At 33.6% G+C, this 25,719-nt stretch overlaps 1 protein-coding gene across 1 annotated transcript; it reads right to left on the bottom strand.

Annotated features, from left to right (window-relative positions):
• Nucleotides 1–2,707: 2,707 nt before the first annotated feature.
• LOC129218052 (uncharacterized) lies at nucleotides 2,708–25,719 on the bottom strand. The gene is made up of 5 exons (XM_054852236.1): nucleotides 25,585–25,719; nucleotides 17,985–18,187; nucleotides 14,644–14,895; nucleotides 9,928–10,041; nucleotides 2,708–3,428 (listed from the first exon to the last, which is right to left on the bottom strand). The coding sequence occupies exons 2-5, from the start codon at nucleotides 18,141–18,143 to the stop codon at nucleotides 2,892–2,894; spliced, it is 1,062 nt and encodes a 353-aa protein (XP_054708211.1). The 5' UTR covers nucleotides 18,144–18,187; nucleotides 25,585–25,719; the 3' UTR covers nucleotides 2,708–2,891.

Here is a 25,719-nt window from a genome sequence, read left to right on the forward strand (position 1 = left end):
AAGGGTTTAGAAAATTAAATTTCGAGATAACTATGGAAAATACATAAGGGTTTTTATATAAAATGCAGGGGAAAAATATTTTTTCGAGACATCAAGGGTTTCGAGATAAGGAGGTTCGAGATATCAAGGTTCGACTGTATTGTTAAAATTTTTATTCCTCATTCAAAGTGTTTCTTCCTACTAAAAAAGCTTATAAATATTAATATGTAAGAAATAAAATGCCTGCTTGCTTCCTATTTTATTTATAACCCCTGTTTTAGGTTTATAATTAGTAACCATTTATTCATAACAATGAGAATGAATGAAATACCCTCTAAAAACCAGCTAGAAATGTGTACCGTTTTGATACACTCGACGCTAGGGCAGGAGGAGGGGAGACATTCAGTTGTCCCAGTTGAACAATTAAGAAATCTGCCATGCCTATTTGATCATGGTCTATAGGTAATATTATATATATATACAGTGCTGTAGCTGGAAAAAAATTAATAACTTAATTTTTTGAAATGCTGAAATGGAACCTGCGAATTTCGGAATGGAAAACCTGTTTTACTATTCGGCAACTGAGAAATATCTTACAAAAATGAACTATAATTGCTTCATGTATCTAAACCTGAATAAAGTTTTTCTGGTTAATTTTTTATAGGCATATTTTCTTACGTTTAGATCATTTTAGTTATTTTCCCTTCAAAGAATGACTGATCTAATAAAAAATTTCGAATATATGTGAGTATGTCGTGCAGACAGAACACCAACAACTTTTTTAAAATGAACCAAGTCGTTTAAATGAATGGATCAAAAGAATGAACAATTCTCTGATGAACGGATCATTAAAAAGAACGACATTGCCCACCTCTAGTATCCTTTCTCATTCTCAGTATTATTTTACATGGTGTGAAACTTTAAGTTTAGTTTTAAGTCTTCTCAAACCAAGTGAAGGTACTTGAGGGTTTATATTACTTTTTTCTTGATTCCTTGCACATCAAATTGTACATGTATAAACTACATCAATGCTGATTTGCAATCAATGAAACTGCTATAGTTTCCATACTAGAACAAATAGAATTCATCTGATTATGGAAAGCCTTAACACCCCAAAAGCTTTAACAGGTAGAAGATCCTAAACCAGTTGAAAATCATCAAAAATCTTCTGCATTCCTTTTTTAATACATGAGAGAAAAAACACGGTAAGATTCGTTAAAATCCGAGACTATGAGTGTTAATTCATATTTTCTTGACTGATTTCACCCAACAACTAAAATCAAGTTAAGAGACAAACTATTGAAATAAAAAATAAAATAAGTCGACTTAAGGTAGCTATGTTACTACACCAACCAACCACAAAAATAATTCAAACCTTTACAGGATGCAAAAGGATTAAAATCTCAAACAAAGCCTGCTATTTTCAGCAATGAGGCAATTGGGAGCATTTTTCCTGCAGGCATGCTTCCAAAAACTAAGTTTTTTTAGTGGAAATCATGGTGCTTGAAGAACAAGGGAGAAAAATTAGAGATGCAAGGAATCAGGGACTAAAAAGTATAGGAAAATACAGGAATTATGGGAAAAATAGGAATTTATTTCAGATTTATAGGAAGGCATAAGAATATAAAAGCGCCGCCAGGCCTGCAGTTTGCATATATGCAGACCAGTTTCATTCAAATTACATCCCCTTCTTCGTAAAGTCTTAGTTGTGTTATTAGTTTCTTTTCAATTTAAACTTTCCAGCTCTCAGCCATAAAAAAAATAAGAGTTACTGCACACAAAATTCTTTGAAACAAAAGCTAGAATGCATAAAAAATTGCCATGATAACATATTTTAAAATTCTGAAAAAAAAAAAGAAAAAAGCTACTAAATTTCTCTGGCCCCCTTCCACCTGTTTGATGCATTGGCACCAACGGTCACAATCGTCAGTCAAAATCGTCAGTCGTGCTTTTGGAGAATTTTTTACAGGAATGCATGGCACTGAAAATGACAATAAAATGAAGAGAAACTTTCGAGCTACATATCCATTAGTGACTTTATTTGATCATCTTTCTCTTTTACTACAAGTTATGCATGTTCAACTTGCTGGCATCGATTCTTCTGTTCGAGATGTCATTCACTTGGTCTGTTATTCGGCAATATAGAATAACCGGGAGGAATAGTTTCACTTTGTAAATATATAATTTTGTGAAAGTTCTGATTTGGGTCAGTCAGAACTTTGGGAAGGGTCTGTTTGTGCTGATCAGAATTTTATAAAGAATTTGTGTTGATTAATTCAAATTTTGTGAAGGTTTCATAAGCAGAACCCATGAGCTAGTTCAAAATATTTTTTGCTGATGATTGAATCACTTTATAGTCATATTTTGTAGACCACCCTCCACTGAATGAATTACATTACCTACTTAAACCAACGCAAGATTCAGGAAAAGTTGCATAAGCAATTTTCAACGAAATGGATCAATAAAATTTTCTAAGGTTTCTTAGTTTTTTTAACAGAACTATAAGTGCATTTGATTTAGCATACATTATTTAAAATATATGGAAGGTAACATTTAAATTAACAGGCTTTTAAGCACAGTAAGTACTTTTTTTTTTGAAGTGAAACTCTCGGTATAGAAAAGCTCCATTTTTTATATTTTTAAAGGAGATAAAATGCTACATTATATTAATTTAAACTAACAGTCTATTTGGAACTACTTGCTGAAAAATAAAAAAATCGTATTTCATACACAAAATTTTTATTCAATCTTTGGTGCAAAATTCCTGAAAATCAAACTTACAAAGGTTTTAGCAGAAAATCAAATGAGATGCTAATACATGAGTACTGGCACAATAATAATTACCTTCTGAGAAGATTACAGGAATGTACAGGAAATAATACAATAATAAAACTTCTAAAAATAATAATGCTTTAAGTAGAATCTGGAAAAATGGTAGAATTCTTTTCAGAGTTTGTCACTTCTTTGTCAACGTCAACAAGGTGAAAGAACTTATCTTCTTCCTTAGCATAATAATGACTAGATGAAAAATCAAACATAACACCTAAAGCAACATTTAATGCTGAGGTGTCATAGCGATGGCACCCTGAATAACGATAAAGAGGCTTTTTGTCGAATCTACAGCCAGAATTTTGTGAACCAATAGGTGCAATGCAATTTGGAACAAGAGAACATTTCACCCAAGGAAGCATCACACGAAAGTGAATAGATTGAAGATTGTATAACACAATATGATTTGGCTCCACCATACGGTGAAAAAAGAATTTCTCTTGCCTTGTATTGAAGAAATCAAACATACGTGGATGAGTCAAAGCTGATGTAGGTTGATGGATGGACCATGAAACAAGACCCTCCTTCTCAGCTTGCTTTAAAATGCTGTGAATTTCTCCAGAAGTGAAAACATATTGCACATCCATCATAATTACTGCTCCAGCTTGGTTTAAAACTTCCTAAAATATATTATACATAAACATATTAGTTAAGTTTTAATACAAGGTTCAAACTTTTTATGCATACATAAAATGTACTACAAATACAGGGTTTGTCCCAAAAGAGAGCCTCATTTTTTTGCCATGCAAATACAACACGCACACCTTCGCCACCAGTTGGAAATGGTGGAGGGGACTATAAGCTTTCCAGAGATACCTGGTTCAGTTGCCTACGAACTCTCGAATCGGTGTGAGGTCGTTTTTAGTGAACCTCCGCGCAGAGCTTCATCGTGGTCTTATGAATGTTATTCAGGGTTTCCAGATGCTTTCATTTCAGATCCGTTTTCACCCTTGGGAACAAGAAGAAGTCTAATAGGGCTATAGGGAACCTGTGACACCGTTAAAACACCAATCCGGGTCAGATAGGAATTGACAACGAAGGCAGTCGGACAAGAATTTTGACACAAGTTTCTCGCAAATGTCATGCATGGCCAAGTCTTCTGGAACAATTTGATGAACATCTGTTTTCGACAAATTTAATTGTTCTGACATCAAATGAACACTCATTTGGCGGCCTTTGTTCAGTAAATCTCACACAGTAGTGACAATATCGTCCGTTCGTGATGAACACCCAGGAAGGAGCCTCATCGGCCACTTTCTCCCAGCCTCCCATGAACGACTTGTGCCACTTTTTTACCTGCTAGCATGACAAGCAATCATCCTGGAAGGTCTGAGTGAACAAATGAAACGTTTTCATCCCCGTCTTTTGGAGTTTGACGTAACATTTTATCGCATAGCATTGCTCCAAAGTTCTCTTTATCCTACACACCACGACGATGCTCTGTGCAGAGGTTCACTATAAACTACCTCCCATCGCTCCGAGAGTTCATAAGCCACGGAACCAGGTATCTCTGGAAAGCTTAGAGTCCCCTCCACCATTTCCAACTGGTCGTGAAGGTGTGTGTGGTATATTCGGGTGGCAAAAAAATGAGGCTCATTACTTTTGGGACAAATCCTGTAGTTAGTTGTTTCATAGCACAATCACTAAATACAGTCAACTTGGATTTTCTTCATCAAAACTATTACTGACTGAACAGCAACTCAGAACAAATATGGAGCTAAAATATTGTTCTTTTTTTTTTTGTAATTGTACACAAAAACTGTAATATTAATATACTTAAAGACTTGAAAATTTGCATGAGATAAAATACTTTGATTTTCAAATGCATTGACAGATTAGGTTCTACACAATTTGAAAATTTTTGTTGTTATGAATATTAAAACTTTCCTGGGTATATAAATTCCTTACAATTTACAGCTTTCTAACCAGGTAATTAATTGAGAGTTTATTAGCCTAGACTTTAGAAATTCCAAAAAACGTCTTGGCAAGTCACCGTTTTTCTTATGAGTGTTACCTCTACAAAACTTTCTGTTATTTCTTTTCTAAAAATAAATACTTAACAAATCTTAATTAAACTATCTTAAATACTCAGTAATAAGTCAAAATGGCATAAATATTTATTTATTTAAGAAATTCTAAATTATTTGTAAAAATGTTTTTCTCATGAGTGTTACTTAGTTTCCTAAATAAAGGGTAAAATAATAAAGGGGGTATGATAATAAAGAAGGGGGGCCTAAATAAAGGGGGTATGATAATAAAGAAGAGGGGCCTAAATAAAGGGGGTATGATTAAAACATACTAAACCCAACATTAAATGTTTTGTTGCAATTACCATGAACAGCTAAAAAATTTCAATATTGAAATCAATTTTTAAAGATTCAAGAAAAAAATTATTAATACAAATGCTAAATTTTAGCTATAGTAACATTTATGAGAGATGGACTCATTAGATTATTTATTGTAGAGTTTTGGCAGTTTTTTTTTTTTAAATATGTAGTTATTTGAATACCATATCTTGAGAATTAGAATCTTTCCTAAACAATGCACACAAATTTCATTTTTGAAAACATTAGCTTTGTGTCAGTGTTCACACTTCAATTTTTAATAAACGTGAATTTATTGTATATAAATATGTGAAAAAATATATGTCTTTGATAAAGGTATGAGTTAAAGGTAATACAATATCTATAACTATGTTACTCCCTTCCAGGGTTCGAAAATATCATGATATTTTCAAAAATATCCGATATTTTCAAAAATATCGAAAATATCTGATATTTTTAATCAGCACCAATTAAAGTCCTTGAATTTAGTAAATGCATCTCAAATCACTGTTGTTTAGTTTCTTATATTATTGTTAGAATATATAGACGAAAAGTTAATGTTTCTTTCATTATTTATGTCTAAATATATATTTCATGTGAAAAATTATGTACTTTGAATAGTAGTGTTACATGAATGATAGTTACAATTATTTGCAATATCTGATAATTTCATGTTAAAAAAAAATTATCACACATAACTTATATTGATATTGGCTGTAGTATTGAATGTTGAGATTTTTATTCATATGTTCTGTAAAACTAATTATACACTACTACTAACTAATTTACGTGTTATCTGTAAATAACACAGAAAAACATTATATCAGATACAATATAAACATATTATACTTATGATAGGTTAGTTAATACTTGTTGGTCATTTAAAACAATAAATGAATACTATTAATGAGACTAATATAATTTTTATACACTCCTGTTTGAAAATTGCAACACCACAAAGGACTTACGCGAGTGAGCTGAAAACTGCAGGAAATGTAAAGTAGGGCATGAAATGCAAATGATTAGAATTGCAGACCGGTAGCGCATGCATATGCTGAGCAGCGGCCTCTGAACGGTGGATCGAACCGAATATAAATAGACGGCTGTAGTGAAGCGTGTATGATTATCATTGGTTATATGCTAGAGTTAATGTTAACTGAATCTTTACTATGCTTCTTCGACGAAAGAAAGTGAAATTTGAGCAAATTTCGGAGTTTGAACGAGGCAGAATCGTCGGCCTTTGTGAAGCTGGATTGTCTTATCGTGCAGTAGCCACTCGTGTGCAGCGTAACAGCAGCACAATCATGCATGTTTGGAAGCAGTGGACGGACGAGGGTCGGGCTGGGAGTGGACCCCGAAATGTGACGCCAGCTCGCTATGACAGACACCTGCTGCGTACGCACAGTTTCTTCTAAACAATTGGCAGCACAGTGGTCAACAGCTACAGGTGGTTCATTGTATGCTTCATCAATTTGGAGACGTCTGCTGCAGCGTGGGCTGCGCCCAAGGATTCCTTTATACAGGATTCCTCTCACGCAAAACCATCGCCTCCTGCGGCTACAATGGGCCAATGTGCATAGGAGCTGGCGTGCTGATTGGCAGCAGGTCATCTTTTCTGATGAATCCCGCTTCAATTTGTGACATCATGATAGCCGAATTCATGTCAGGCGCTATGCCGGTGAATGGCACATTCCGGAGTGCATTATCGAACGCCACAGTGGATGAACACCCAGAGTTATGGTCTGAAGTGCCATAACATATCACGGACGATCACAATTGCTACGAATTGTGAGCAATTTGAATAGTACCCGATACATAAACGAAGCTTTACAGCCCCAAGCTATTCCTTTCCTGCAAGGATTGCCAGGGGCTGTATTCCAGCAGGATAATGCCCATCCAACTGTCGCCAGGACTGTCAAATCCTTCCTTGATTCGCAGCAGGTACAGCTTCTTCCTTGGCCTGCATATTCCCCGGATATGTCACCAATTGAACATTTGTGGGATTTCATTGGGCATGGCATCTCGCTTGCGATCGTCGTTCTGTTGCTTCGACAGACAAACTTTGGTTGCGCATACAAACAATATGGAATATTCTTCCGCAGGCAGATATTCAACTTTGTTTCACTCCATGCTGAGTCGTGTAGCAGCTCTTACTGCAGCGCGTGGGGGCCACACAAAATACTAATTTTTATCTCTTTTTATTGTTTGTTTGGTTTGAAAATTTAATCATTTATTTGTACCATTACTACTGAACTGTGTGTTAAATTTCATTCAACTATGATGCTTCCTTCTTGGTGTTGCAATTTTCAAACAGGAGTGTATGAAAATATCATGTTTCAAAAAATAAATATCGAAAATATTGGCTTAACCGCGGGTTTTTTCACATTTTATTTTATTAATTTTTTTTTTAATGGTCATTAAATATTTTTTAAACTTATGATTGTGTTACTGTTCGTTTTTAGCTTTAAATCCATATATATTTTTACATTCAATGTTATTAATGCAATGTAGCAATGTTTTAAGCTATAACTTGAATGTATGTTTGAGTTTTATTCATATTTTTTAGCTATTGTATACAATGCAGTGTTCGCGCTCAACTATCCGTAACCTGGATCCCAGGGACCCATTAATGAAATAGATTTGGGTCCTTTGGTGGAAAAAATGAGTCCCTTAAATTTTAAACAGGAAATCTTAGCTTATAAACGAATGATATACAACTATTTATACTTAGGGAAAAGAAACTATCCACATAGTTATTTAAAGGTATGAAATAAATTAAATTGGTTAATTTTGTCCTTTTTTCTGTGATTATCATATTTTCAAATAATACACTTGCAAGACTTAGTTATTTGAGAAACTATTTAATCAATTACAATAAGATAAACTCAAAATTTACTTTAAAGTTGGATTTTACCATGAAACAAAAAACAAATGCCCTTGATTGATCAAGCAGAAAGCACTCCCTTAACCTTTGCTTTTATAAAAAAAATCCTAGGTGTAAAAAAGCGAACAGCCCCCCCCCCCCCTCCATGAATTATCAAATATCATTGGCAATTTCATAGAAATAGAAAAAATTTGCAAGCGAATTAACCCAACGCAAAAATCGTGATCGCAAAAACGAAACATTTTCTGACATGAGTATGAAAATTGCTCATTTGCAATCTTAAATTAGTATATTTGACTTCATTTTGACTATTTCAAAACATCTGTGTTGGCTTTCGTGTTATTTTTAAAATCTCGCCATTTTCAAAATGGTGTGTTTTTAATTGAAAATTTGCAAGTCCAAATAAAAATAGCCCATCAGAAATAGGTGAATTACTAGAAAGTGAACATGATCCAAGTGCTTTTGTGTAAAATTCAAGTATTCATAAGCAATTTCACAAGAAAAATGTGAAGTTCAGAACTTTGTGTTTAGCGCGATCGGGAAAATGTTCGCCATTTTTTTTCACCCCTGCTTTTATTGAGGATGCAAGATAATGATTTTCAAAAGTCATTCTGGTTAGATGAATGCAAAATATCCAAGCGTTAACTTTAGAGTTGTCCTGTATTAATCCTGAAGATTGCATTGAAACCACTCTTACGTTTAGTCTTTATTGCTGTTTTTAGGAATTTCCCAAGATAAAAGTTGAGGGAGAACTTATTCTTAGAATACAGTACAATGGGCTATTTATGAACATGCAATATTTTGCTCCCTGAGCTCTGCCCAGGAGGTCACTGTAAGCTCCAGTCTTATCACTAAAATTCCATTGACTGATCAACAGTAGGGGGTGTGTTTGAATAGCTGATAAAGAAATAGGGTCATTTTAATCCTTTTCTATTGATTCTCCTGGTTGTTTAAAAGCATTCACTAGATAGATCTTCAGCATTTTCCCCATTTTTTTTTTCTTCTGGCTTTTATCTTTTGGGTGTTCTGGGTCCCCAGGACCCGAATTTTCGCGGAAGTTGCGTCCGTTTCCCGCAAATTTGCGTAAAAAACCCGCTATAGCGCGTAAACGCGAACCCTGCAATGGTATTGTTTTTACCCATTGTTTGGATTATCCGCAATTTTCGCTTATCCACGGTTACCGTGCCACCCTATTCCTTGGATAATGGGGAGTTTACTGTACTGCCTAATTGTACATTTTTCTACTTAAAAAAATTTAACAAAACAATGGGTAACACTCATGAGAGATTATTAAAATACTGTTCACATTGAATTGTACATTTCAAAATAGAACATATAAGGAACAAACATATCCATTCTTAGACTTACACATGCTAAGAAGAAACAAATATGTTGTATATACTAACACTGTTGCTAACAATGATAAAGAAATATATTGCACATAAAAAATATTCAATTCCCTGGGGTAACACTCATGAGTTGCACTTAAGGACACAAAGTGCAATGAAATTTAAAAATGTTAGACGAGCAGTTCAGTAAAATCTTTAGCTAACAAATATTACTTCTATCTTTAATGCACAAAAAATAAAAAAGCTGCATGAAAGTGTACAAAAAAGATAAAGTTCAATGCGAATTTTCTAGTCAGGACACAGAAATTTCCATTACTAGCTAACTAAAGTAATAGAAAGTACATTAATTTGCAACCATGAACAAAGGCTTTGAATGCAATGAATATTGTAAAAGGATACCTCACTCCATGCTTATGCAATGCTAAAAAAGTAATTTTTTCAAATATAAATTGAACGAAAAATGTCAGGTCACCAAACTCTCAATCATTTTGAAAATCACCCAATACACAAGTCATCCAGAATAAATTTAAAAAAGTAATCTAGAAATTAAAATGTTACATACTTGAATAACAATTGGTCTATAGGCATTTAATTCCAAGTTTTTAATGTGTGATGGATATGGACCAAAATCAAAGTCTCTTAACAAACAATTGGTTGAGTTACAAAGTCCATTGACCTAAAATTTTAAATAATTATATTTTTTATTAAGAAGAAAGTAACGATATTTAAATTAAAAGAAAGTTGAACAAAATTTACATAAAAATATTTCTTCAGTTGATTTATACAAGCTTATGCATATGAGTAATAATGTGCTATATGATTATATTGTAAATGACCAATTGGCATTGACTGAAGTACTCATGGACAAGTTTGATGAAGCTAGGCAAAAATTTGGAAAAAAAGTTCCCTACACATATACAAAACAACAACTTTTTATTGCAAGAAAATGAAGCTGTGCAAGAAACAAAAATATTTTTGCTGCTCATTTCTATTTACTTATCTTTTACCGTTATACTTTAGAAACCAATTTTTAGTACATACATTGGTGCATTGTTCTGCTGACAATAATTTTTATCCCCTTTAACCAAGTGGCTAATTGATCTGAAATCTGACCGAGATAACAATGACATCAAAGAAAAGCAATCTATAATTTGGGAAAAGGTCAAAAAAAAAAAATATGTGAGATCAGTTTAGGATGCGCACAACAGACCAAGTTAATATAGATGAACACAGAAACGGATTGTGCAAAAAAAAAATTTATATTTTTTAAACAAACTTTTGCAATATTCTAACATTAGTTTTTTTTTTGTGAGCAACATGTTGTTCTCCATTTTTGAGGTACCCCAATTAATAATATTATAAAAGGAGTAAATATAGTTGAAAAAACATTCTGGTTGCATAATAGTACTCTACTCACTTTCAACTTTACATTTTTTTCTGATGACTGCAATATAAGACTCGGGAAAAAGTACAACGTTTTTTGCCATAAAATTTAAGCACTCATTTGAGTTCATAGACAGTCTTAAATTTTATCTGAGTCTGGTGTACAAAAACTTGCATAAAACACTGAATAACTTTTTTTTATAGTTCATTTATCAAAATTTGGGCACTTTAGTGCACATTACAAACAAAATCACTTATGTACTAAATTTCACCTTTCCAGATGTTACTTTTTTCTTGGGATTTATACCATAAACCCAGGTTTCCCAAACTTCATTGACAGCAGACACCTTTCATGGACAATATTTCATGTGGACCCCTGATATTAGGACCCATGTGTATTAGGGTGGTTCAAAAAACTCAAGTTTTTTTTTTAGATCTAGGGACCCTCCCATTTTTTTACATCTAATAAAAGAATAATCTATGCAAAATCTTAGCACCCTAGAACATGTGGAAGGCAGTGCTCAATAACGTTTAGTTTTCATAAATATCTGTAAAACACTTAAGTTTAGCCTTTTAACGCCTTTTTTTTTTGTTTCAGGTTTGAACTATATTTCAATTAAAATGACTGCGCGTAAGACGCGTCAGGCAGACAGTGTTTACTTAATCGGCGTTAAGGACTTAGAACCTTTAACAAAGAAGAACCAACTTCCTACAACAAAAGAAGTTTTGTTAAGATTTCACTTTTTTTTAAGTGAAAAAAAATCTGTCAGGAATGCCAGTCATAGCACAATTGAAGAAGTGAATGAAGTTTGGAGCAAAGCCCTAATCCCGACTAAATATACCAAGGATTCGATTGAAAAACTTGAAAGTGTGCATTCACAGTGGCTACTTTTAAAGAAAAGTAAAAGCAGAAAAACAGAAAAACAAAGAACAAACGAGCAATCATTTGTAGACAAAATCGAAAAGCTTTTTGACATTGCCCATTCAGATGCTTTAATTCTCATGAAAATACAACAAGACAAAGATTTTTTAATTGACCAAAGAACTGAGAGAAAAATGATCATTTCATCTCAAGACAAAGAGTATATTAAAAAGCAAGAAAGAGCATTAGAAAGATTTGAAAAAGAAGAGGAGAGAAGAGAAAAGTCAGTTTCTGCTGCAAAATCCATGTCTTCTTCTATTAATCCACCCGATGATGACTTAAATGATAGTTCAAGTGCCAAAAGCAGTTCTGAAAATGGTTCTGAATTATATCAACCTTCGTCCAAAAAAAAATTTGAAAATGTTTTAGGTGGCAAGAGCGAAGAAGATGTTTCTGATCCAAAGGCTAAGAGCCTTTTGGACATGAATGTGGCAGGGGCTTTAGACAGGAAAAGTTTCCGATCGTGAAGCTGTAAGGCTTATCATTCCTATTGCCGCCGCACTTGGGCATGATCCTGCGGCATTGCCGCTTTCAAGAAGTTCTATAAAAAGGAAACGAGAAGCAGCAAGGCAGAATTTTTCAACAGAGATGAAATCAAACTTAGACATCAAAGAACCAATTGTTGTTCATTGGGACGGCAAAATCTTGCCCGACATTTTAGGTTCACAAAAAGTAGATAGACTACCAGTGCTAGTTTCCTATGCTGGTGGAAATGAGAAACTGCTGGGGGTGCCAAAATTGGCTAGTGGAACAGGTTTGAAAACTGGAGATGCAGTACTTAAAACTCTTAAAACATGGGATCTCGATGATAAAGTCATTGGTATGGGCTTTGACACAACAGCCGTCAACACTGGATTCAAGAGTGGTGCATGCACTTTCATTGAAAATAAGCTGAACAAAGAACTTCTATGGTTGGCGTGTCGCCATCACATAATGGAAATAATTTTGAGCAAAGTATTTACATTATGTTTGGGACCTTCAAGCTCTCCTGAAATTCCCATATTTAAAAGGTTGAAGGAATCATGGAATGTAGTTGTTCGATCAGATTACACACCATTAAATTTTTCCCCTGGAGAAGCTGAGTTAAAAAGCAGTACCATCGAGTCCCTGCTACATCATCTTAGTAAGAAAGATCAGCCTCGAGATGACTACCTCGAACTTATTGAACTGACGCTGTTGGTGATGGGGCAACCAATAGAAAAAATTCACTGGAGAGCACCTGGGCCTATTCACCATGCTCGGTGGATGGCTAAGCTTATTTATGCATATAAATTGTACCTTTTCCAAGGTCAAGGAGTTTACCATCTCACAAACAAGGAGAAAGAAAACTTGGACAGATTTGTCCGTTTCGGAGCACTTCTGTATGTGAAAAACTGGGTTGAGGCTCCAATCAGCACCAATGCAGCTTTCAACGACCTAATTTTTTGGAAAGAGGCTGGGAAATACAGTGCAATTGATGGAGAGATAGCTAAAACCATCAAAAAAGCCTTGAAGCCACATTTGTGGTACCTATCCGACGAACTGGTTGGATTATCACTTTTTTCCAACAAAGTGAGCCTTGAAAACAAAGTGAGCATCGTGAATAAGATGTCTGCCCGTGCCCCTGCACCGCCCAGGATGATTAGAGGAAATGCCAATTTACTAAGTGATGAATGTGAATTGGCAGATTTTGCTAATAGTAGAACAATGTTGTTGTTTACTAAGCTAAACATTAAGCAAAGCTTTTTAAACAAGCACCCAAGTGAATGGGAATAGAAGCCAGAGTTTAAAGAGGCAAAAAATAGAGTAAATAAAATAAAAGTGGTCAATGACATCGCAGAAAGAGGTGTTAAACTATTTCAAGATTTTAACAAACTCATAACAAATGATGAGGAGGAAAAACAGCTGTTGCTGCAGATTGTAGAGGCTAATCGAAAACAAGTTCCGACTGAACCAACAAAGAAGGCCGTTCTAGAAAGCCTACAGAAACCATCCACTTCCAAAGACAAAATTTAAAGACTTTATATTTTTATTATGGTCTTCACTATAAAATATACTTATTTTTAACATGGTTTCTAATGTAAAATATCCAAATAAATTTAAGTTTTTGTATCCTAACATGTCTTGTCACTTTTTCAAAAATTGTAAAAAAAAATTCCGGTTTTCCTTTTTTAAACAGCATTGAGCACTGCCTTCCAAGTGACTTATGACCTTGAAATTTTGGCTCCTTACTTCTTTTATCAAATAGAAAAAAATTGGGGGGTCCCTTGGCTTTTACATTCAACTTGAGTTTTTACCATAAGATCTTGGACCACCCTAATGTGTATACACTTGTAATTTGTAGTTAATCGAACTTAAAAATGAACCATTACAGCATCTAGACAGCTTTGGTGTTTAGTTTTAGTGGCAGCATAGGCTGAAACTAGAGATTTGCATGGGTAAGTTGTGGCTAACAGAAGAACACGCTTTTTTTCTTCCAATGAGTGGTTACTATTTCTATTTTCCAAAAGAAGCCAAAACTGGAGCAAGTATTCTGGAAGAAAGATTTGAAGGCGCAGTCTGAAATTATGTCTATCAAATGCTCATATTCACATGATGACAGACTGGATCTGTTGAAGCAGAAAACGGTGCCACCACCTAGGGCAGGGGTCGACAAGTAATTTCATACAATACAGTTAGTGCATTCCGAAAAAGTTCAAAAATTTCAATAAAGTTTTTACAATAAAATGAGACTGATGCTAATTGAGCCATATCATGGTATATTATTAAAATTACAGGAAAAAACTAGTCATTATTCAACTTGAAATTACTGACTAGTAAAAATATGACAATGTGAAAGGTTATAACATGTCAAGATAGTTTTAGTTATTTTACATTTTTACTTCACAATACCAAAACATATAAGTATGCATTTCAAAATAAAAATATTAAAAATTATCATTTTCTTTTCTTTCTTTTTTTTTTTAAATATAGATATAAATCCTTTAGACTTACCAAAGAATATTCTGATGGACTTAGTCCCAAGTTATACATTATCACTAAATGGTCTGGAAAGAAGTGGTGGAATGACTTCAAAAATCCAAATACAAAATGGCCATTGTTAGATAAAACTGCAGTCACAAAAACAGGCAATGTCACATTAGTCCATTTGCATTTTGGATAAAGACAAGGTTTATCAACTTGAAAGCCTAATTGCTTCAGGTATTTTTCTTCTGGATCGGGAACAGTAAATGAATTTCTGTTAACCTGAAAGAGAAGCAATATATGCTTGTTTAAAATGAACGTATGCATCAATTTGTTGATTTTACATCTTGCTTTTACATAACCATTGATAAATAAATTTTTGTTTAAGACAGAACTTTAAAAATATAAGTAATTCTAAAGCATTTTTTGCACATTTTACAAAGGACAACACAATATGTTAAATTGACTTATTACCATATTTAAAGAAGTAAGTTAATGGCAATAGTTATCAGCAATAAAGGCAAGTATCATTAGATACTTCCGAAAACAACATTATATATACAGAAAATACTTAATACTTGATTATACTGATAACTATTTGTTGCAAATAAAGGGTTGTCATTCTTATTTTGCCTACAAGTATTTCATTTTGATGGCCAGTTTTGACTGAAGTGCCAAACAATATTGAAGTCTTGACAAGAAAGATGACCCCTTTTAAAAATATATCGTTGCCTACTATAAAATTGAACTTGAAAAATATACAACGTTCTGAGCTAATCTTCAGCTCAGGAAGAGGTTTTTAAATTAATTTTAACAGTGTCAGTTCTCTAGGGAGCAGATTTAAGCACCATTGATGTATGTCAAGCAGCTTGATAGCTCTGAGCTCTCCGCAGGAAGCATTATTCGTGGTTTTGTTCACTTGTGCCAACATGTGTCTTTATAACCTCTTAAATACAATTCTACAACTGCTAAAAGTTTTTTAAGTACTTATTCATAAACATTATTTTCGATTTCATGCTGTATTATAGTTGAACTTCTCATTTCTGTTAAGGTTTTATTTGAAAATTTCACAATAACAGATCTCCTTACCACAAAATTGCAACTTACTTTGGCCCTGCATAAAAACTTGAAAAAATCTGTCAGAGGGATTTGCAAAAGAAAAGCCAAAAGTAAAACTCTGAATAGAAAAAACACAAGAAAAACAAGGAATTCTCATCAACTGGTAAAGAGTGATTACAGCCTCAATTCATCAGGCCATAATGGCTTAATTTTTACTGCAGAAGATAAAGAGGAATCAGAAGTTGTTGAAGTCCTATAAGAAGTTAACCCAGTTGCATGTACTTCTTACAAATGTTGGGAAATTTGTTGAAAAGTTTAGGGAATTTTAAGTATTGAAGAATGGAATGGGTTTAAGATTCCAGGGAAAGCTGTTGATGTGAGAGAAGAAGGAGTTGTTGAGTGCAGCACACCAGCCAGTTTTGGAAAAGGCCAAAAATTAAGGATCCTTTGTTCTATGAATGATGTTCCATTAATTAAATTATTGAACCTCCAAAACTGATGAACAGTCTTGCATAATACAAACGTGCAAACGGCGTTTGCAGAAAATTTTTGGCTCTGCAGAATTTTTTTTTTTAGCTAACGTTAATTTAAAAAAAAAAAAATTTCTTTTTTTTTAAATCCCATTTTATTTGTTTCTTCTGAATCTTGTGCAAAATTAATCTAAAAATAATGATTTCTTCTTGAAGTAGTGATTATAAGTAAGCTAATTATTTAAAGACAAAGGAGTAAACGGTTGCAAATGGAGACTGCTTCTACTATGACTGTATGGTTTTTTATTTTACACAGCCTGAATCCCGTAAGAGGGAAAATTAAGACAAAGAATTCAAACCGCTTTGGTATTTAGTTTTGGTGGTTGCATCGATGGAAAATATGTATTTCCAATGGTTAAGCTGTGACAGATGGAGGAAAATGATTTGCATTTTTTAACGAGCAGTTGGCATTTCTCGTTTTCCTGACAAAGCGGAAGGGGTATCAGGTTAATCATACTGGAAGGTAGATTTTAAGTTGTAGTCAGATGTTATGTTCATTAAACACTCATTTTGACATTTGGACAGATTGCATGGCTTGGTCGAAACAGAAAACGACATGACCATCTACGTATGGGAAGCAGTGCTGAAAGGACCAACTCTGCTTCGAAGATGTTCACATATTTCATCAAGCAAAGAGCCCTTTGAAGGCTCCACATTATTTTTCTTTGAAAAACATTCAATACAGAAAAATACTTCACCTTCCTCTTCTCCACAGATTCAGCACAAACTGGACTTTATTTTTTGAAAGTGTGAAGTTTGTTATTATTCTCATAAATTGTGCTATTATTCCCTTAGAAAACCTCTTCCCTTCTCATTTTCATGCATAATATCTGACAACCAAGAAAGTTTAGCCAATCTTCATCATTGAAAATGTTGGCTAGTTGAAAATTGCCCAGGAAATAACCACCTTACTTCTGTAAGGAGAAGCACAGAATGATGAAGGCTTTATAATATTGTCACATATGAAGAATCTTACGACTCCAGAGTTGGGCCAACTATTCCCTTCATGCAGTCCTTACCATATTTTCCCCTACTAATTAATTCTTGTAGAATTTTGAAACCAAAGAATTAATTTAGCAGTTTTCAACAGAAAATTCTTGTTTTCAAAAGAAAAAACCATTAATATCACTTACCTTTTTTTTTTAAGTTTGCCGAGGACCCCCTACTAAGAGCCGGTGGAGGACCACAGTTTGGGAAGCCCTGCACTAAATAAATGCACATTTGGTGATATTAGCAAGATCTAAAATTTGTTTTTGTTTTATAGATGCTATACTGTTGCTTCAAGACAAGGATATATTATTTGGCGGAAATATCCTCAGCTCTTGGTTTGGGTTATTACGGGATCCCAAGAATTGGGAATCTACTAGCAAAGCAAGAAACTGTTCCTTCATTTCCCCATCCCCTGCAGTGACAAGAAAAAAAATTTTTTTTTTTTTGACAACTATTTAGACTTTATAAGAACTAATAGGTAAAGATAAGGCTTTTATCATTACCAGAAGTATTGCACCATCTTTTTGTCACTTTATCTAGTGGCTCCATTTCTAAAGAGATATTTCCTTGAGCATGTTAGAAAGTCTTTTTTTTTACAACAGTTAATCCAAGAAAGAATTGTTAGTCGGAGAAATCTTACGGTCTCCAACTTTTTCTTTATTTTTCAGGAATTCCTATATTGTATTCACTTCTCGACTTTAATAGCTGAAGAAAAGAATCAGTTTAACAAAGAGCTTTCTCTGATATGCTGATTTTTATCCTTAATTCAATCATTTTCAAACAGATTCATACCTGAAAAGTTTTCCAGTTTGCTATTCTTGTATGGGTTTGAGTCACCAGAGTTTGAATTGAGGGTTGAACTGAAGGATCTTGAAAAAGAAGTACTAGTACAGTACTGCACAAAACACAAGCAAGGAGTAGAGCAAATCGTTTTGTTTTCATCTGTTCCATTCAAATCAACCAAAAACCACACAAAACACTACGGAGAAGCATGACTAAAAGAAAAAAAATACAGAAAATGTGTTACAATGCTGTAGTTTTGTATGAATCTAACTATTTTGAAAGATGTAAATTGTTAACCTTATGAATTATTCTTCAAATAAAAAAAATACATGCTTGTCATTTTTTTTTTCAAGTTTTACAAGGTTTTAGAGTTACAAATTTAGCCTCTTCATTGATTCTTTTTCATGAGCTACATATAGAATCACTCTCTGAAATTAATATTAAGAGCGAACATTATTTTCCTTATGGGTATATTCTATGTAAAAAGTAAAATACTAATTTTATGCCACTTTTTCAGAGTCTTATAAGCAACTAATGAGTCTCTGCAGCATAAAAAGATAATCTTTTGAAATGTTAATGGTATCTATGATGTAGGTCAGGGCTGTCCAACTAGCGGCCCGCCAATACATATTGTACGACCCGCATCGATGTTGACATTCCTGAGGTTGTAAAGAAGGCGGATCGGCCTCAGTTTTCCCATCAAAGTGTAAGCTAATTATTTTATAATCCTTCTGTTTCATTGTTTTATAATTAATAATTACTTACTATTAATTGTTATTGTATAAGAGGTTAGAGGTTTTTGTTCAACTTTTCAAACTGCGGCCCATTAGGTGATCAGTGACCGAAATTCCGGTCCGTGGGCTCTTTGCAGTTGGACAGCCCTGATGTAGGTCAAAAATTTAAGTTGAACATTTTGCTTTTTAGTTTTTTAGCTGGTTGGCATAATTGAAATTTAAATTAAAACACTACAGTTAAGTAAAAATGGAACAGTAAAAATTTAAATAACTTGTGATATCTGTTTCGAAAAAAGGATAAAATGCAAACCATGAATGCAAAGAATCAGAACATTATATATACTTAAAAATTCATATTTGGACACAGAACCTTTAATGCCTATTAAATTATCTATGTTCTTTAATAACACAAAATAAATGGGTTTGTGCGCTCATGTATGCACAAAAAATATAATACCGTTTAATTAAACTGTTTTTTTTTTTTGAGCAATCACAATTGCTAATTGTTTTCACTTGACCGTCCTTGGCGTTGTGGTTCCTCCCGGTAGCCGCTAATCCTGGTCGGTGGCGTTCATGTCCTACACACATGCACCTTTACACTGCCGTGTGCAGCTAAACGGCAATATCTGCAGAAATGAGTTTTCGAGATCTTTGAAGAAACACGTTTTGGATTCAATACTAACTATAGGAAAATGTTGGAATTAGACGTCTTTTTCGCGCCTTTTTTCAGCGGTTTCCAACTAAGCAAGCTTGTAAAATAAAGATAACGTACAATAGATGAAAAAAATGAAAAATTTACAGTTACTGCCCTTTACCTGCACACGGCAGTACACACATACACACACGCCAACATGCATAGCATACACACAGGTCTACGCACGACACAAGCCTACACATACGCATAAACAACTGTACACATGTAACTGCCCAAGAGGAGCGACAGGAGCCATTTCATGAAACAAGTGGCTAGGGTTCTATCGCAACTCGTGATTGCGAAAAACATAATTTGAATTCAAAATTTCAGAATTCAAATTAATTATTTTTTTTAATTCTCTTTTGCAGGCTTATGTTTTGTAGCCGAGATTTTTGATTTACAGTCTTTTTGGTAGTAATCCTTTTAAGACTTTCTTGCTTTTTCAAATTTTTCTTTCTGATCTTTTTTCTTGAGTACTTGTCAGGAGTGTAGATCTTTGTAGCTTTCATTTATGTGTTGTTACTAGTTTAGCAGAATGAGGAATAGTGCATAAAACTGAAAGACTATAGTAGTTCTTAGAAATTCTAGGTTTTGTGTGAAACGGCGAGAACATCATTGCCTTGGACATCTTTTGTTGTTTCAGACCCCATGGGAGTATAAGGACAGTCTTCAATGGTAGCACTGTCTTGAGATCTTAAAATTGAAGGACATCCAGGTTCAGATGAAGTGACTTGTCATGACCGGGCAAAGTGAATATGGTATCCACTTTAACCAATCCGCTTTGCCCTTCAGGTACATTTTTGAGGTTATCCCAAATTACTAAACAACCAGCGAGTGTAAACTCGTCGTCTATGGATAGTTGAAAGCTAAATAATCATGTATAAAATCCTACTCATACAAAGAACCTGTCACAAACAGTATTAAAAGTTATAAAAGAAACACTTACATCTGCAAAATAATATATTTTTTAAAATTCTGTGCATGTGTGTGCTGGGCACTAAATTGTTGATACTTAGACATATTCTGACATAATTAGGGCACAATGACAAAATCTTTTTAAATGAATTTTTAAAATATTTTTTTGTGATACTTGAAAGTTTTTTTTAATGTGGAGAAGGATTCTTCCACAAAGGTCTTTATTTGAAAATTAAGGCAGTGAGAAGCAAAGGGATGTAAGAGGCAAAATTGAAAATAAGGAAGTAACCAGTACAAATGGTAGGCGAATATCTCCTCTGTTTTGGGGCAAGAGATCGTACTAGTAGCAGGGGTCTGTCCAGGATTTTTCACAGGGTCCGTTTTTTGTGAAAAATCAAATAATTTTGTGAAAAATGAATTAATTTTGTGAAAAATGAATTAATTTTGTGAAAAATGAATTAATTTTGTGAAAAATGAATTAATTTTGTGAAAAATCAAATTAATTCGCAATTTTTTTTTTAATTGTTAAAACAAAATTTTAGAATTTAGAGATGGCACAAACTGCATCAATTAAACTTAAAGTTGAGTGTTTTCTTTTTATATGTCGGGAATATCATTCTGGAGTGTTTTTCTGATATTTGGCGCGGGGGGGGGGGGGGCGGCATCGCTCTCTCAAGTATCAATATTTATCTACCATTCTACATTATGTTAAATTATACTAGAAATATTTCTGTACAGTATTTAAAATAATTGTAACAAAATAAATAAATAAATAAAATTCAGACAAGGGGGTTCAGCATTTAACTTTTTGACCAAAGACACTCTTAAAAAGCACAGAATTTCGTTTAAAACTTATAAATTCCATGATTTTAACAAAAATAAAAAGATATTTTAATTGTTTACCTCTTAACAAAGTGTAATAAACATCAAAAATTCGAAAAATCGGATTCCCATAGCGGATGCAAAGAGATCGCAATTCTCAAAGTGAAGGCATCAAAAGTATAAAAACGCTTGTAAAAGAAATATTTTTTATAAAATTATTTTAAAACTGCATTTTAGAGTCCTATGATAAACATTTCATTAATATCTGTGGACACAGTTGAAGCAAAAAAAAAAAAAAAATCAAACCATCTATTCAGCATTTTAATTTTTGACTCATAAAAGAAAATGGAATTTTGCTTTAAAAACTTGAAATGCGAGTTCTAACAAAAATAAAGAGACTTTTCATTTATTTGCATCCTAATAAAGCGAAGTTAGCTTGAAAAAAGAACAAAATATGATTCTCATTTCGGATGTTATAAGATTGCATTTTTCAAAATGTAGACATTTAAAGAAAAAAAACTGTAATTAAAAGAGTTTATTTAAAGTTAATCATCCTTGTTAGCATCGAAAAATTAAAGCCCATATAATTTTCTCCTAAAATAACAGTTAAACATCGCACTGCACCGTACCTTACAAATGCAAATATTTACAAGCTGGTAAAGTGATGAGAATATTTTCTAATCAAGTCATTATAAAGGTTCAACGCCAGACTTGAAGTGATGATAATTTTGAAGTTGGTAAACCTATCTGAAACGATCATATTTTTTCCCCACCTTTACTATCCCTTTGAAGTTCTAAGTTCATTTCGCAGATATATATTATTATTGTTTATTAAATCATGAGTGGGGAGAAAAGTGCTCACCAACACCTTTTCAGAAAAGTTTACAACACCACTGCTAATTAGCTGTGATAAAACAAACAACCAGCGTTATATTTATTTGGCAGTAGTAATTATTTATCGCTTGCAGGAGCATCACAAGAGTGTCGATTTTTTTTTCTTTTCAAAATTAGCCTATTTTGTATAAGCTGATCCCTCTAATTTGACTTCAGAAAAGGTTCCAAAAAATTATCGGTTTATACACAGAAATATGCGTTATTTTGCTTTCAGATTTGCTCTTTCAATAAACAATTTGTGAAAGATCCGATCTTGTTTATCAGAATTTTGTGAAAGGTCCGTTTTGGTTGATCGGGATTTTGTGAAAAGTCCGTTTTGGTTGATTGGATTTTTGTGAAGGGTCCGTTAACGGACCCAAATATCCTCTGGCCAGACCCCTGAGTAGTTTGTTATCTTTAAACATGTTTTACTAAATACTTGAAAATGTCCACTTACATCCCTTTGCTTCTCACTGCCTCAATTGATCTTGAAACAGTCTTGTTGACTGTGTCTGATTGGGACAATGTTATGTTCATAGATGAGTCAAGATTTGCTCTGCAACCCGATGACAAGCGTATAAAGATCTGGAGAGAACAAGGCACAAGTAATTGGCCCCAAAACATCCTACATTCTGAAGTGGAAGTATCATGGCCTAGGCAGGGATTTCTTTCGAGTATCCCACCAGCCAGCACATCTACAGACGGGGTTCTGCGACAGCTATGCAGTTTCGGGATGAAGTCAAACACCGCACTGTGAGATTTTACGCTGCAGCAGTATGTAATGTGTTTTGTTTTAACGGATGATAATCCACGTCTCCTTAGAGCTGACATTGTTGACTACTACCTGGAGAGTGAGGGTATTGCGTGTATGGACTGACCAGCGTACCTACCCGACCTTAATCACATTAAAAAACTTCAGGGTGCCCTTGGCTGTGCTGTCTGTACACGATTCCCACACGCAGCCACTCACAGATTTGGAGACTGCTCTACAAAAGGAATGGCAATTACTTGAGTGTGGTGGTTGATCACCTCATAAAAAGCAGGGGTGCCCCTTCCCCCCCAAATATCATGAAGCCTCCTAAAAAGTAAAAAATACCCCTCAAAACACCCCCCCCCCTCCCAAAAAATTTCAATGTTTCAATCTCCGTCATGCGGGTTAGGTGGGCACCCCTCTAAACAGTATGGTTACACACTCTTAACTTTCTATGCAGATGAGGGGTGCTGACATACTCTCTTAGTGCCAGTTTTTTTTCGTTTATTTAGATTGGAACAACACTTTGTAAATTACTTCAATATGAAACCATCTTATAATTTATGAAAATTTACTACTTTCATTTCTTAAGTAATTCTTTGTTTTGTTCATTGTATAAACATATTTGCTACTTTCCTGCAGCATTTCTTGTCAATCAAAGCGGGGTACTTATCCATTTTTTCACATTTTAGCACTTCGTGCTTAACTTTTGGCAGTGTGTGTATATTAGGGTGTCCCCAAAAAAACGAAAGTCGCTAGTTTAAGTCGCACACTCTCTTGTATTTTTCCTTTCAGATCAAAACAATTGTAAAAAAGTTTCATATAATTTTAACGATAGCAACCCGTGGCGACCAGCGTTTGAATGTGTAAACCAGCCCTGTGTACTAGGGCGAATCAGAAAAAAAAACTTCAAAAGATCCAAACTTCATGTTGATGAAACATTGCCCTTATATCCCCACAGAAATATTTATCCAAATTAAAATATGTTTAGGTGTCCATCAGGAGGCCTAAAATTTATAATCTTCTTCAAAAAATGTTTAAAATTTATCTTTAAAAAAATTATTTACATTTAAATAAAATATCAAGTCCAAAAATTAGTAGTGAATGCATTTTCAAATGAATAATAAAAAGACAATATATTTAAAATGAAAATTGTGTGTAACTTAAACTTGAAAAAAATCCACATTTTGAGTATAATGTGGGAGACTTAAATGTTAAAAGAGAGCAAAAATTTCTATTTAACGCTAATTACTGACTTTATTCTTTATATATTTTTCAGCTTGATAACTTCTTATTTTACACCTTTAAAAATGTATGTAGAACAAAATCAAGTTTTTGAAGAAAATTACAAATATTAGGCCTCTTGCTAGATACCTAAATATTTTTTAATTTGGGTATATAATTTTGTGTTATATGTTAGGGGCAACTAAACGTTACTATAGGGGCAACTTTTTATGAACATGAAATTTCAAACTTCCGAATTTTTTCTTCTTTGATTCCGCTTAGTACAGTGCTGTTTAATGCGTTCAGGGGCAAGTCAGCATGGATTGCCGTAGTAATTACATGAAACTATTTTTACAATTGTTTTGACCTGAAAGAAAAATTATAAGAGGATGTGCAACTTGAAAAATCAACTTTTATATCTTTTGGGATACCCTAATGTATACATCACATGATGCAAAAACGTTTAGATGTAGAATGTTAAAAAAAATTAAATAACGACTCATACGTCCTCAAGTTGTGCACCTCTCATTTTGATAGCAATCATATGATACAAAATTTGCTATTTACTATTTCAAACCACTGTTAATCTCAGGAACATTTTCACATCCAGTAGTTATTTCTGAGACATCCCTTTATTTTATGCTTCCTGCTGAATGTTGTTGACCCACTGATCTCTAATGAAACTTTGAAATAAAACACCTTCAAGTAAACAGAAATTCTGACTTTCAAGACTTTACTGCAATTTGAATTTCTGGCTTAAAAGATTATTATTTTATTGACAATAATAAGGAAAGAAGCTAACAGAATTTAAACACAATTTTTCTAAACTAAACACATGAACATAGAGAAAAGAAAATCATCACTCACAGAAATAATACTATTGACTAATTCAGTTGAGTTAAAATTGTAAAAGAAAAAGAAGTGGGAGTCGAGAAAATTATAACAAAATAAATAAAAATCATTCTTTTTTTTTTTTTTTTTTTAACTTTTGCCGATTAGATTATGTACTATCGACTATTCGATAATCGGCCAATTTGCTTCTTGATGCGCATCCCCAATACTTATTAACTTCAAAATAATCTTGACAGTAATTTTGACATTGTTCAAGCTTTTTGTAACCTCATCTCAATGCCCAAGATGTCATTCCGATCGCGATTTTATCATTTATGTACAACTTTTTGCGCTGACGATCTTGTTTCTTAGAATACAAAATTAATAGAGCTAAATTGTAGGCACTGCAGCTTTCATGAATAAATTGAGAAATAAAACTAAATTTATCACAGCAGCCAATCTGCCAAAAAGAATGTGATTTTACTAGTTTCTCACTTACTACTATGCTTAAATTGCTATGGTTTCCATAATCATGTCAATATGAACAAGTTCCGAAATCGTAGAGTTGTCTAGGGTGATAGAGTGTTAAAGCGTTAAAGAATGAAAATAATAAACAGATGACTCGTGATCTCCCTAATTTCAGCTTGATTTCGCAAACAAACTCAACCAAATAAACCTTCTCGGTGTTGCGGAAGCATCACAAGCTAAAATTTTAGAGGTTCTATTACGATTGAAAATAAAAGCAAATAAACATTTGAAATATACCTATCGAAAACTTTACTTGTGGAAAGGAAAAGAGAAAAATCACATTGCGTATCACAGCATTTTTAATTAAAATTTAAGCTCATACATATCGCGCCTCCAAAACAGAACAGCGCTCGGCATGGAAGCAGTAATGCC

The sequence above is a fragment of the Uloborus diversus genome, chromosome 3, assembly GCF_026930045.1.
Source record: "Uloborus diversus isolate 005 chromosome 3, Udiv.v.3.1, whole genome shotgun sequence".
In the NCBI taxonomy this organism is placed as follows: Eukaryota; Metazoa; Arthropoda; class Arachnida; order Araneae; family Uloboridae; genus Uloborus; species Uloborus diversus.

Coding starts and splice junctions, on each gene's coding strand:
- LOC129218052 (XM_054852236.1), bottom strand. CDS start 18,143: ATGGAACAGATGAAAACAAAACGATTTGCTCTACTCCTTGCTTGTGTT. Junction 14,896..17,984: donor CAAACTGGAAAACTTTTCAG/GTATGAATCTGT, acceptor CTTCTCTTTCAG/GTTAACAGAAATTCATTTAC. Junction 10,042..14,643: donor GTCCATCAGAATATTCTTTG/GTAAGTCTAAAG, acceptor TTAAAATTTTAG/GTCAATGGACTTTGTAACTC.